Source organism: Leucopleurus acutus (genome assembly GCF_964270905.1).
Source record: "Leucopleurus acutus genome assembly, chromosome: X".
In the NCBI taxonomy this organism is placed as follows: domain Eukaryota; kingdom Metazoa; phylum Chordata; class Mammalia; order Artiodactyla; family Delphinidae; genus Leucopleurus; species Leucopleurus acutus.
The window spans coordinates 35,473,743-35,487,518 of NC_139148.1; the positions used below are offsets into that span (position 1 = coordinate 35,473,743).

A 13,776-nucleotide genomic window follows, 5' to 3' on the forward strand; every position below is an offset into this window, starting at 1 on the left:
GGGGACAATGAGGAGGGACTGCTAACGGGTAAGGGGTTTCTTTTCGGGGCGACGAAAATGTTCTAAAATTGATTACCGTGATGATGGCACAGCTCTGTGAAAACACTAAAAACCACTGTACATTTCAAATGGGTGAATTGTACGGTATGTGAACTGTACCTCAATACAGCTGTTATTAGAAAAAACTACAGTGAGATACCATTTCTCATCTATGAGGTTAGCAAACATTCTAAAGCTTGACAATATACTGTTGACAAGGCTGTGCGGTAACAGACACTCTTAAACATTGTGAGAATGCAAAACGGAAGGTGAATTTGTCAATATCTGGCAAAACTAGGTTTGTATTTACCCTTTGACCCAGCAGTACCATTTCTAGGGCCTTCCTCTTAAAATACACCAGTAACAACAAGAAAATACAGACACAAGGATATTCAGCATTATTCGTACTCACCAAATAGTAGAAACTACCCAAGTGTCCAAATCAAGGCTACTGGCTAAATAAACAATGATACACGCACACAATGGAGTACTACATAGCTGTAGAAAAAAGAATGTGGAAGATCTGTGTGAGGTGATGTGGGGTGGTTTCCAGGATATACTGTAAAGTGAAAAGGAGTTTAAACAGTCTGTTCCCATTTGTGTAAGAAAGGGAAATAAGTAAATATGCACGTATCTCCTCACGTTTGCAAAAGGAAACACAGGAAGGATGAACCAGAAAACAATGTAGTTAGTTAGCTATAAGTTTGGGGATGGGGGTGGACAGCATGGAATAAATCGGGGAGAAGACAGCCCTTGCAGGCTGTATCTTTTTGTGGAGTTTAAAGCTGAAAGGTCAGAGGAGACAGCTTCAAGAGGCTCCCACTGTCCAAACATGGGCGATTAGGGCATCAAATTAAGAGGACAGTAAAGGATTATAACCCACTGAATAAAGTAGGAATCCATGAGACCACCTTAATAATAAATAGGTAAGTATATAAAAAGGGGGAGAAGGGGGAATTCCCTGGCGGTCCAGTGGTTAGGACTCGGCACTTTCACTGTCAAGGGCCCGGGTTTGGTCCCTGGTCGGGGAACTAAGATACCGCAAGCGGTGCAGCACAAACAAACAAACAAACAAAAAATGGAGGGAGAAGGGAGGGTCTTCCTTATAGTAACGCTGACGGATATACATGGATGGACTGGTGGAACTGGAAAATCACCACTCTGCATCCATCACAGTAAATATGGATTTGGAGAAGATGGACGCTGAATCTATGGGAGAGAAAGTCTGACAAGGAGCAGGATATTTACATAGTCTTAAAGTAATTACCTACTGAGCGTTTATTAGCTGCAAGGGGCAGTCGTATCTCTGCAGTGGAGAAACTGGACAATGCCTTGACTAGGTAATGAAAAGGGACATTACCAGTGAGGGGCAGACAGACACGTGCTTCTGGATGTGATGCTCTGGGAAGGACACCGATCACTTTGACAGTATTTTGGCTGAGATGTGACTCTGTGAGGAAACATCAGGCAGGCCCCAACTGAGGAACAGTCTATAAAATAACTGGTCTGTGCTCTTCAAAAATGTCCATGGTATGAAAAAAGAGAAAGGCTGAGGAACTGTTCCAGATGAAAGGGGACTACTAAATGCCCTGCATGGGTCCTGTACTGAAGAGAAAAAATGCAATAAAGGACATTTTGGGGACCACTGACAAAACTGAAATGTGCACTATAATCACATAAAATATTGCGTACAACATTTCATCAGTGATAACTATACTGTGGTTACATCAGAGAATATCTTTGTTCTTAGGAAATACACAGTGAAGTATTAAGGAGTAAAGCAAAATGATGTTTGCAACCTACTCTCAAATGGTTCCGATAAAAAGTAATGTGTGTTTGGATTATATATATATAAATATGTTACATATATAGATACACACACACACATATACACATGCATATCCATAAAGAGAACAACAAAACGAACATGGCAAAGTTTCAACTTGGCTGCAGTGGTTGGTACTGTGTCAACCCGGTTGAGCCGGACCGTGGTTCCTGGAATCGCCTTCCCCGCGCGATTCCAGGGAAGAGCTGGCTCAAACATCACTGCAAGAGGTTTGCAGCAGAAGGAAACTGACTCTCAGAAGGCAGCAGGGTTAAACGCAGCGCAAGGCAGGCAGGCAGGCACAGAGGTGCTGCTGGACTCCAGCTTGTTCTCTTCTCTGCTCCGTGGCCAGCGCGTCCCCCTGACTGCGGAGCTGACCCCAGCGCCTCTCCCCAGGCCCAGCACTGGACTCCTGGCCAGCCTCCCTTCAGGGCCCAGGCCCCGCTTTGGCTCCTCGCACTGACCGGCTGTCGACTCTTCCTCCCTCCACCTCCCCCATAACATCCCCAGCTCCGTCCCGTCTATTCGCTGCAACAAATCCATTCTCATCCAGCGGCCCTGCTTCCCGGATAGAATCTGACCTTGGTGGATCTCAGGAAAGGGTATATGAGAATTCTCTGCATTCTTGCAACCTTTTTGTAAGTGTGAAACACTTTCAAAACAAAGTTTTAAAATACCGAAATTTTCAAAGATTTAAAATACTTGATGATCCTTTCAGTAAAAGGTTAACAAAAGGTTTTTTCATTTCCGGTGCCAAGACTATGTGTGAGGAGTAGGCACTGACCTATTTCCGGTGACAGGACGCTGCGAATGAGGCCCTGGCAGGGGAGGGGGAGGAAGGCCTGCAGCCTTCTGCTTCTTTCACCACTGACCTGATCTGAGGACACAGGAATAAGGCAGACATGAAACAGAAGATGCGGAGGAAGCCACGGTCCACTGGGGGCCGGACCCAATGATCCCCTCCTGCCACTCAATTGCACGGAGGGACCCAGACCAGACCAGGACACAGGGGGCGTTTTATAGCTAGAGAAGCCGAGGTATAACACACTTAATTGACGTCCTCTTAGCTACTGGAAGACGCTGCATAACCACGCAGGCTTCAGCCACTGTATTCACATGTGTAGGGGGGGAAAAACGGCATAAGAAGGCAAAAGATTAGAATCAGGGCCACAGATGGCTCTAAAATTACTTTTTGCGGTAACTGAAAATAGCAGAGCCAATATATCCGCCTACTGTTTTTTTTTAATTTTTATTTATTTATTTATTTATGGCTGTGTTGGGTCTTCATTTCTGTGCGAGGGCTCTCTCTAGTTGCGGCGAGCGGGGGCCACTCTTCACTGCTGTGCGCGGGCCTCTCGCTATCGCGGCCTCTCTTATTGCGGAGCACAGGCTCCAGACACGCAGGCTCAGTAATTGTGGCTCATGGGCCTAGTTGCCCCGCGGCATGTGGGATCCTCCCAGACCAGGGCTCGAACCCGTGTCCCCCGCACTGGCAGGCAGACTCTCAACCACTGTGCCACCAGGGAAGCCCCTGCCTACTGTTTTATTCATCCAGCTTCTCTCGAGGCACGGTGCTACTGATTCCCTTTGGTACAATGTGAGATCAAATATTCCAAGGAAATCAGCGTAAGATGTGGCCAAAACAAATTTCATAAAATACCTAAATCCTAAATGTTCAGTTTTCATAGCCATAATTCAGGAATAGTCTTATGTTTTATAAATGTTGGCCAGCATTCCAGGGAAGCTCTAATGAAATACAATCTCTGATTTTTGTTTTAAACCACAAGACAGAAAATCATTTAAAAAATAAACTGCTAGGACTTCCCTGGTGGCGCAGTGGTTAAGAATCCCCCTGCTAATGCAGGGGACATGGGTTCCAGCCCTGGTCCGAGAAGATCCCACATGCCGCGGAGCAAATCCTGTGCGCCACAACTACTGAGCCTGTGCTCTAGAGCCCGCAAGCCACAACTACTGAAGCCTGTGCACCTAGAGCCCGTGCTCCTTAACAAGAGAAGCCACCGCAGTGAGAAGCCCGCGCACCACAACGAAGAGTAGCTCCTGCTCGCCGCAACTAGAGAAAGCCTGCGTGCAGCAACGAAGACCCAACGCAGCCAAAAATAAATAAATTAATTAAATGCTGTCATCATTACAGTAATCCTTTCCCCCCACCCCTTGGGCCACACTGCAAGGCTTGTGGGATCTTAGTTCCCCAACCAGGAACTGAACCCGGGCCACGGCAGTGAAAGCGCCGAGTCCTAACCACTGGCCCACCAGGGAACTCCCATTACGGTAATTCTTGATTCAGGCAAGAATCATCAATGGATGCTAAAATATTTGATGAGGAAATGGATATTTACATAGTCTCAAAGCATCTCCCCACAAATTACTTATGAGTTACAAAGGGGAAAATACTGACTTTACAGTGGAGAGACCTAGTGAACATTACCTTGCTCTCACTAGTCACCAGAAGGCCACCTTCGTCTCACTAATGGCCATCATGTGCCTGGTAAGGTGCCGCGCCGGGCACAGGATGTCACTTCTGCAGGGCTCCTGCCAAACATGAACTCCCTGCACGTGGTCGTGAGAAAACATCAAGGGAACCCAAACTGAGGGACATTCTATCAAACCACTGGCCTGTACGCTTCTAAAGTGTCAAGGTCATGAATGCTGAGGAAAGGCGGAGGAACTGTTGTAGATCAGAGGAGACTACAGGGACATCACAATTAAATGCAATGCGTGACCCCAGTCTGCATCCTGGACTAGAAACAGAAAATTGTGACACAGGACATTTATTGGGACAATTGGCAAAATGTGAATAAGGATTGTAGATTACAGTACTGTATCAATGGTAAATGCCTTGCTGTTGATGGGTATATTGCGGTAACGTAAGAGAAAGTCCACGAGCGTCTGCATGCTTAGGAAAAAGACACTGAAGTTCTGAAGTTCTTAGGGGCAAAGAAAACCATACAGCGAATGTGTCAGAATGTTAACAGTTGGTAAATCTCGGCGAAGGATATACATGAGTTCTTTTCACACTTCTTGCTTTGTCATTCTTGTTTTAAACTATTTAAACTTTTCTGTGAATGTGAAATTATTTCAGAATAAGAAGTTAAAAAGAAAATAAATTAAAATCAAAAGGTGTGCTCTCCATGGTCCAGTGCCCTGGAACTCACTGAGCGGTCACGTGGGTCCGGATCCTTAACGTCCAGCAAAATGTCATGAGACCTGTAAACCTGGAATCTTCGTTAGAAGAAAGGACACGAGGGCAAGTTTTCAGTAGGCTGGGGAAAGTTGGGAATCTTAGTATTTGCCAGTCTTCTCCCAGCGTTTTCCTTTGAAAGATGACAGTGAACTTGCCCTCCATGTTCATGTGTCTCAAGGTGGAGCCACACAGTGGGCCCTGAGAGCTTTATGTTGGCACAGAGAGTAGAAATGATAATAATGGTAGAGAAATACTATCAATAATAATAATAAACCTTTAACTGCTTAGTCTCATCTATTAAAATCCAGTGAAATATACAGCAGCCTAATTTCCCTGTGGGGAAGGGTAATCCCAGGACAGCATTACTGATGTTCTCTAATCCTAAAACTGTTTTGTCACTATCTTTGCCAGGTAGGATTCTCTACAGCTTTGCCCATTCCTAGCCTTGTATCCTTCTCAAGTCTCCCCAAGTTCCATTACAGTGTCTTACCCTCCATTTGGGCCATTCATTGCGACTGTAACAACCAACAAATATCTACCAGGCACAAACCTTACACAAAGACTATATTTAGCCAGGCATCTACCAGCCGGGAATCTACCAGGAAAGTCACTTAAACGCTGCCTGTACCGTTGTCTGTACCTCCGTTTCTCTAGCTTTAAAATGCCCCTCTGAACAGGCAGATCTTGTCTTGTTCAATTTGGGCCAAATCCAGTCAACACATTAGAAAGGCTTGTGGGGAGAAGGAATATTTCATTCGGTGATACTTTCGCTGGCCTAAGGGAACTTACAACATAGTTGGAAAGACAGAAACACATCAGACGTTAAAGTGATTTGTGCAGAGGATTACAGTGAGAGAAGGAAATCTTAATCCTGGTCTACCATGAATTCACCGAGTCACTGTGGCAAATGACACAATTCCTTAAAGCTTCCTGCCTTATTTGTAAACTGAGAGGGTTGGACTGGACGATAATAATGATAACAGGTAAAATTCACTGAGCACTTCTTATACACCAGGCCCTATATTAAGCACTGAACATGGACGAACACACTGAAACCTCACCATACTGCTGTGAGGTAGGTACCACTATCATCCCTATTGTACAGACAATCCGTGAGATCCAATGTTCTATAGTCATGTGATTTCAAGTTAAAGAATATAGTAGACTGTAGTTTCCAAAGGTGGTCCAACAATATTTCCCATCCCACATGCTCTTCTTAAAAAGTATGACTTTGAACATTCCTGCCTTACAGTGGTGGGTCTATGTCCGCTCTCGTTGAGTTTGGGTGGGCTTTTGTCTGGAGAAAGTTATGTTATGGGACTTCCGAGGCTAGATCATAAAAGCCAATAAATACAGCTTATATTAGTTTTCTATTGCTGCACAACAGATTATCACAAACTTAGTGGCTTGAAAGAACACCCACGTATTAGCTCACAGTCTGTAGGTCAGAATTCCGGGCACAGCATGGCTAGGTTCTCTGCTCAGGGTCTCAAAAGGCATGCATGCTGTTGGAAGAATTCAGTTCTTTGTGGCTGTAGGACTGAGGTCTGCCTCTCCTTGCTGGCACTCAGCTGGGGCTGCCCTCAGCTCCTAGAGGCTGCCGAAATTCCTTGCCACGTGGCCCCCTTCACGCTCAAAGCCAGCTATAGAGAATCTCCCTCAGGTCAAATCCCTCTCACACTTTCAATCTCTGACTTTCTCCGTCTCTGACCTCCAGACCCACACTCAAATGGCTCATGTGACAGAGAGAAGACACACAGAAGAGGAGGAGGCAATGTTACCATGGAGGCCAAGACTGGAGTATTGTGGCCACAAGCCAAGGAATGCTTGTAGTCACCAGAAGATGGAAGAGGCAGCCCCAAAAGGGAGCGTGACCCTGCTGAATTTTGGACTTTTAGTCTCTAGAACTGTGAGAAAATAAACTTCTGTTGTCTTAAGCCAAAAACAAAAAACAAAACACCTCATGTGATTAGGTCATGTCCACTGAGAGAATCTCCCTATGTTAAGGTCAGCTGCTTTGGGACCTTAATTATATCTGCAAATTCCCTTTTGTTATATAATCACGGGAGTGATATCTAATCATATTCATAGGTTCTGCCCACACCTGGAGGAGATTATGCGAGGGCAGGGGTCATTTTAGAATTCTGCCTACCACATAGCTTGTTTGATTCTCTTGTTACACCTGTTCTTAGGCACCATGCTGTGAGGAAGCACAAGCAGCTTTAATAGTCCCAGCTGAGTTCCCAGTCAACAACCAGTATCAACTTGCCAGCCTTGTTAGTGAATCATTTGGAAAGTGGATCTTCCAGTGTCAAGCTGAGCTGCCCCAGCTGGCCATGATAGGAGCAGATAAGTTGTCTCCATTGAGTCCCACCCAAACTGCAAATCTCTTAAGTAAAATAAAGGATTGCTGTTGTTCTAAGCCACTATGTTTTAGGGTGATTTGTTACACAGCAATAGGTAATCAAAATCAAGTAACAAGCTATGTGAGACGATCTACAAGTACTGATAGCTTCTTGTGGACATTTCTTTTAGGACACTGGAGCATCTGGCAGGGCAGGCCTAAAATGTCACTTAATTCATGCTTGCTGATTTATTAATTCAAATGTATACTTAACTGACTCACACCAGTATACCGGTCATTGATATTTGGAAGCCCAGTGCTTTAAAAGGGTTATATGAAAATGATGCTGCTTTCCTTTTGAACAATGGCTATACCGTACATTTTAAAGCTATATCTGTAAAACATCTGAGATGTAAATGAACATGGATAATGAATGTATTAATTTTTAAAAGTATAATGGGCTTGTTTATAAATCACTACTTAAAGTATTAATATTTCAATGTATACTTAATTACTTTTCAACACATTACTTATACTGGAAAAGGTAGAAAACACTGGGAAAAGAGTCATCAGTTTTGTCATTAAGAATTTTCATCAATGGATATTAACTATTAGGTGAAAGACTTATCCATACACTCTCATAAGAGGCTCCCCTTGGATTATCTGTTGATTACATAGAGGAAAAGGTCCTTTACAATGGAGAAATACGGCAGACAACTCAACTGAATGATCAAACTCACTATCACCAATAATAGAACAAAGTGATATCACGTGCCTCCCACTGTGATGCACTAAGGACACAACCACACGTGTGTAGTATTCTTGCCAAAAAACATTTAACTTTAAGAGAAAACAGACTAATCCAAATTAAGGACATTCTGAAAAAAACACTGACTTGTACTTTTCAAAAATATCAATGTTACAAAAGACAAAAAAACGCTGGGGAACTCTTCTAGATTAATGTAAAAGAAATGATGACTAAATGTGAATCTTTTTTTTTTTTTTTTTTTTTTTGCGGTACGCGGGCCTCTCACTGTTGGGGCCTCTCCCGTTGCGGAGCACAGGCTCCGGACGCGCAGGCTCAGCGGCCATGGCTCACGGGCCCAGCCGCTCCGCGGCATGTGGGATCCTCCCGAGCCGGGGCACGAACCCGTGTCCCCTGCATCGGCAGGCGGACTCTCAAACACTGCGCCACCAGGGAAGCCCTAAATGTGAATCTTGAGTGGATCCTGGATCTCCCCCTTCCAACAATAAAGAAAAAAAAAGCCATAAAACTATAACACTTAAATATGCACTGCACATTAGATGATAGTACTGTACTAAATGTTAAGTATCTGAGTGGATTATTGTACTGTGGTTTGTAGGAGAATGTCCTTGTGAAGAGCCAGATGCTGAAATATTTAGAGGTGAAATGTCACTTCGCAAGTAATATTCGGGCAAATTGTGCAAAGAAAATTCTGTACCTGGCTGAAGAATTTTGTATCAACATCTAGTCAACGCTGTCCACAGACTGGAGAGAACAGAGTTTCCTCCTGTGTAGCTGAGAAGCAGTCAGCAGGAACCTCGCCTCCCTGAGCGAGGAGCTTTCAGGCGGCCGCAGCACGACGAGGAGCGAAAGACGAGGCTGTGAGCCCACCTTCACTTAGAAGCACACGCATACACACTTTACGGCAGTCACGCGAAGGCACGAGGGCGAGGCTGCGCCTCACGTTCCCAAAGACAGGCACGACAGCTGTACGTGCCATCTAGTGCACTTTACGGCAGAAACGTGAAGGCACGAGGGCGAGGCCGCGCCTCCGCCCCCAAAGCTACGCAGGACAGCGGCACGTGCTGTCTAGCGCGCTTTACGGCCGCCGCACGAAGGCGGAGGTTCCGGGCCGACGCAGGGTAATCAACGGTTCCGGGCTCTGCGCTCCACCTCGTTGTCGGTAGGCTGTTCATCCGTTGGCGCTCCCACGGCTCGGCGATCATGGCGGCGGTGGCGGCACTGTGGCGGAGGGCGGTGGAGATCGTGAAGACCAAGGAGTTCCGGGATTACGCGACCAGCACGCACTTCTGGGGTCCAGTGGCCAACTGGGGCATCCCGCTGGCTGCCATCAAGGACATGTGGGCGCCGCCGGACATCATCAGCGGCCGCGTGACGACGGCGTTCATCTTATACTCGATGGTCTTCATGCGCTTCGCCTACCTCGTAGGGCCTCGCAGCTTGCTGCTGATAGCGTGTCACAGCACCAACGTGGTGGCGCAGTGTGCAGGGGGGCCGCTATCTGATCTACCACTGCGGCGGCGCCACGGCGGCCACAGCCGTTGCTGCCTCTGTCGCCTCTCCCGGCTCTACCGCCGCTACCCCCGCTACCACCCCCGCAGCTGAAGACCCTGTGACTGACGGCGACTGCTTGGAGGTCACCGACTACGATCCACTGACCCCAGAACATGATTGAGAGGGCCCTATCAAATCTTTGCAGCTTGCAAGCACTGAACTGTTCTTCCTAAAGAAAAGATCAATAAAAAGTTTGGTTTTGGGCTTCCCTGGTGGCGCAGTGGTTGAGAGTCCGCCTGCCGATGCAGGGGACACGGGTTGGTGCCCCGGTCCGGGAAGATCCCACATGCCGCGGAGCGGCTGGGCCCGTGAGCCATGGCCGCTGAGCCTGCGCGTCCGGAGCTTGTGCTCCGCAGCGGGAGAGGCCACAACAGTGAGAGGCCCGCGTACCGCAAAAAAAACAAACAAAAAAAGTTTGGTTTTGACTCTGAAACAGTGCGAATCTGATTGAAACCTGCATTTCTGTTAATAAAAAAATGGCAAATAGCACAGAACTGAAGCTGTTGAGTGTTGTTTATTTCGTGACAGGGAAATAAAATGGTTTTTAGAAGGTGAGGGTAGATTGGCTAGTCTTCCTCTCCACGGGACCTGCAACTCGAGGGTTAGTTTATGTATGGGAGGAAGGCTGAACGAAAGACACCTCAACTTAGCTAATTTATTTTTTTTTAAGCTCTCCTGGGAACATGCTTTTGTTACTTGTTTCGGGTGTCCGGGCCAGATAAGCCACAATGTTTGTACACCAAAAAATTCCAAGGGCTACTTCTACTGAGGGAAATACTTCCAAGGGGGTTTAAATGAATTCAGTGAAATCCAGCTCAGACTTTTAAGGAGTACTTAGCAAGAGAACCTAGAATCTGTTGGTGACCGGGAGCAATGACAGAACCTTCAATGGAATCAGGATAAATAAACAACTCAGGTCGGTGGCTGTCAACCCTGAATTCTAGGTAAACAAAAAATAAAAACAAGATCATTATCCTTTCCTCTTTTCCTCATGCCTAAAAATGGGGGAACTGACAGTTGGTAAAGGTGGTGAACCTATCACCCTGTGTTGCACTGTAGCTAGGGGTGAGGGTGAGGGTCAGTGGTAAACAGTATTAGCTCAGGGTATCCCCCCTAGGAATCCCATGAGTGCTAAAGGACTCTGCTTGGGAGCATGAGGAGGGATAAGAGAAGGGTGGGGCTTTGGGTGTAAGGCCATTACCTCTGCAGCAGAGGCTGCCCTCTAGGATTTGACCCCTAATCCCCCCTCCCTCTGGAGAATGCGGGAAGTTCCAGGGTGGTCTACTGGGGAACCCCCATGTATGTGATCAAAACCCCTACTTTTGTTAAAGATTTCAAATGCAAAGATATTGAAAACAACTCTGAAATTTTCTGAAGACATCAGGTTTTGGACAAGACAGGCACTTTACCTTCTGTGGCATCCAAGCAGTAGTCCTCTTTGTAGGCAGTTTCTGCATTTCACATTCTGCATACAGGGGGAAAAACAAACTCTGGAAAGTGACTGTATGAGTTATCTATTGCTGTGTAACAAATCACCCCCAAACTTAGCTTAAAAAAACTTAAAACAAATATCTCGCACAATTTTGTAGGGCCAGGAATCTGGGAGGGGCCTAGTTGGGTGCTTCTGCCTTAGGGTCTCAGCTGTCTGCTGGGGCTGCAGTCTCTGAAGACTTGCTGGAGGATCCACTTCCAAGCTCACTCACACTGTTGTTTGCAGGAGGCTTCAGTTCCTTGTCATGTGGGCCATAGGGCTGCTCACAACATGGCTTCCCCCAGAGGTGCTCCAAAAGAGAGAAAGCCCAAGATGGAAGCCATAGTCTTTTATAGCTTAATCTGGGAAGTGACATACCATCACTTCAGCTGTGTTCTCTTGGTCACATGGACCAACCTCGGTACGCTGTGGGAGGACAACACAAGGGTGGGAATAGCAGGAGGCAGGGATCATTGGGGGCCATCTTGGAGACTGCCTACCACACGTGGCTCTGAAATAAAAACTCTCCTGCCTTCCTGAAACTCAGTAGAAAGTAATAAATCATGTAAGGTCATCGCCCACCTTCCCCAAGAGATGTCACAAAATGCTCAGTTTACAGTTTTGTGGTCATTACAAACATGCATATATTACAGAGGATGGGTTTGAGAAGCAGGAAAGAAGTTTCTGGAAGATAGGTGGTAGCTCATAATATTTTAGATAGTTCAGACTATCATAAAATAAAAAGCAGTTCTGCAAGTTCTGAAATGAATCATAACCTTGTATCGAGATTTTTATTAAAATTTTAAAGATTTTCCCCCTTTGCTCTTACATGAGTGGAAATTAATGCATTTTTAGATTTGTTTTACAAAATGTATTTTGTAATTTGACTCTTGTATTTCAGTAAAAGGCCACTGTCTGTTGAAGACATATCAGAGCAGGTACGTTTCTAATTAACCTGGTAAGGGGAAAATAGGTAATCCCTGCTGATAATTTCCCGTCACTCTACATTTTTAGAGGGCAAAACGATTAGAGCAAATATCCAAAAGATTGCAACACCTCCATTCTAATGCAATGCTCCACTTACAGGACCTAATTTGTAGCATGCCCACCCAGCTAAGAGCTCTAACCCTTTGTTGCCTAGGATATTAGTGTTTAAAGCCATGTAAGTGATTACTACTTTAATAAAAACACACCCTTCAAACCATTAGGGTAATAATCATTTCATAATCTCCCCAAACTCTCAAACATAATTCTTTCTGGTCTTGGCAATTTAACTTAAACTGTCTACAGGTCTCTACCACTACTTTATGAAGCCAAAAACATTTTCCAAATAGGCAGAGCTATTTTTTCAGAAGCTTCTGTTATTGACACACTTTTGTTACTTCCCAGAATTTGGGTTTTATACTGAGTTTAATAAGTAACATCTTCCTCTTTAGGTCCTCTGACCTTCCTGGCAAAGCCCAGACTAAAATCCAACGAACTGCCTTATCTCTGCAACTCTAATGCTACAACCATTTTTCTCCTCGAATTCTTTCAAAACTATGAACCTCATACTGTGTGTCAGGGAGAGGCTGGGAACAAATCACATTGCTGGACAAAGACAAGGCACTTAGAGATGACGAAGCCCTGTGCGGGAAGGAAACCACTTCCTGGGCCTCTCCTGACCCTGATGACTCACGAGTGCCCCTGGAGGTGGAGCTGACCCCCGCAAAAATGGAGGCTACAATATATTCCAGGAAACGTGACATGTACGTCTTGCAGTTTGAATTTATGTCTATTATTTTGAAATGCAAAATTTGAATGGAAAGTTTTCAAACTACAGGAGTGCAGCTTTGTTGTAAAAATGTCATACGCGAGTGTGCAAAAAATAGAAAAGCCAAATTCGACCCCAATTCCTTTGGCAGTGGTAACATGGCAAAAAAGCTTGGGAAAAGTACGCAACTTTTCAGACCTCTGTTGTTTTTTGAAAATACCATAGTTTTATAGCATGCTATGCATTGTTACACATTCTGCTTTTCTATCTGTAATGTCTTACACGTCATCCCCCATCATGGCGTTGCAGCCTTCTTTTTAACAGTCGCATAATACTCGGTAGCATGGATGTGCTGTGATTAACCAGTCCCCTCTCTCTTTTGTCCATGCCCTGTGCCCACGTGCACAGATCTGTAGAAGAGAGTCCCACAGGGCTGATGTCCCTGGATCAACCTTTAAAGCTATGTTTGCTATTTTTTTTTTAATTATAGTTTTTTTTAAAAAAAGTTTTATTATATTTTTGGCTGCATTGGGTCTTCGTTGCTGCGCGCAGGCTTTTCTCCAGTTGCGGCGACCAGGGTCTACTCTTTGTTGTGGTGTGCAGGCTTCTCATTGCAGTGGCTTCTTTTGTGGAGCACGGGCTCTAGGTGCTCCAGCCTCAGTAGTTGTGGCATGCGGGCTCACTAGTTGTGGCTTGCGGGCTCTAGAGCACAGGCTCAGTAGTTGTGGCACATGTGCTTAGTTGCTCTGCGGCATGTGGGATCTTCCCGGACCAGGGCTCGAACCCATCTCCCCTGCATTGGCAGGCGGATTCTTAACCACT

At 45.6% G+C, this 13,776-nt stretch overlaps 1 protein-coding gene across 1 annotated transcript; it reads left to right on the top strand.

Moving 5' to 3' along the window:
* Positions 1 to 9,379: 9,379 nt before the first annotated feature.
* MPC1L (mitochondrial pyruvate carrier 1 like) lies at positions 9,380 to 9,851 on the top strand (the record flags this gene model as incomplete). Its single annotated transcript, XM_082865086.1, is given in 2 exon segments — positions 9,380 to 9,657; positions 9,659 to 9,851. Coding segments are annotated over 2 exon segments (471 nt in total).
* Between the last annotated feature and the right edge of the window lie 3,925 nt (positions 9,852 to 13,776).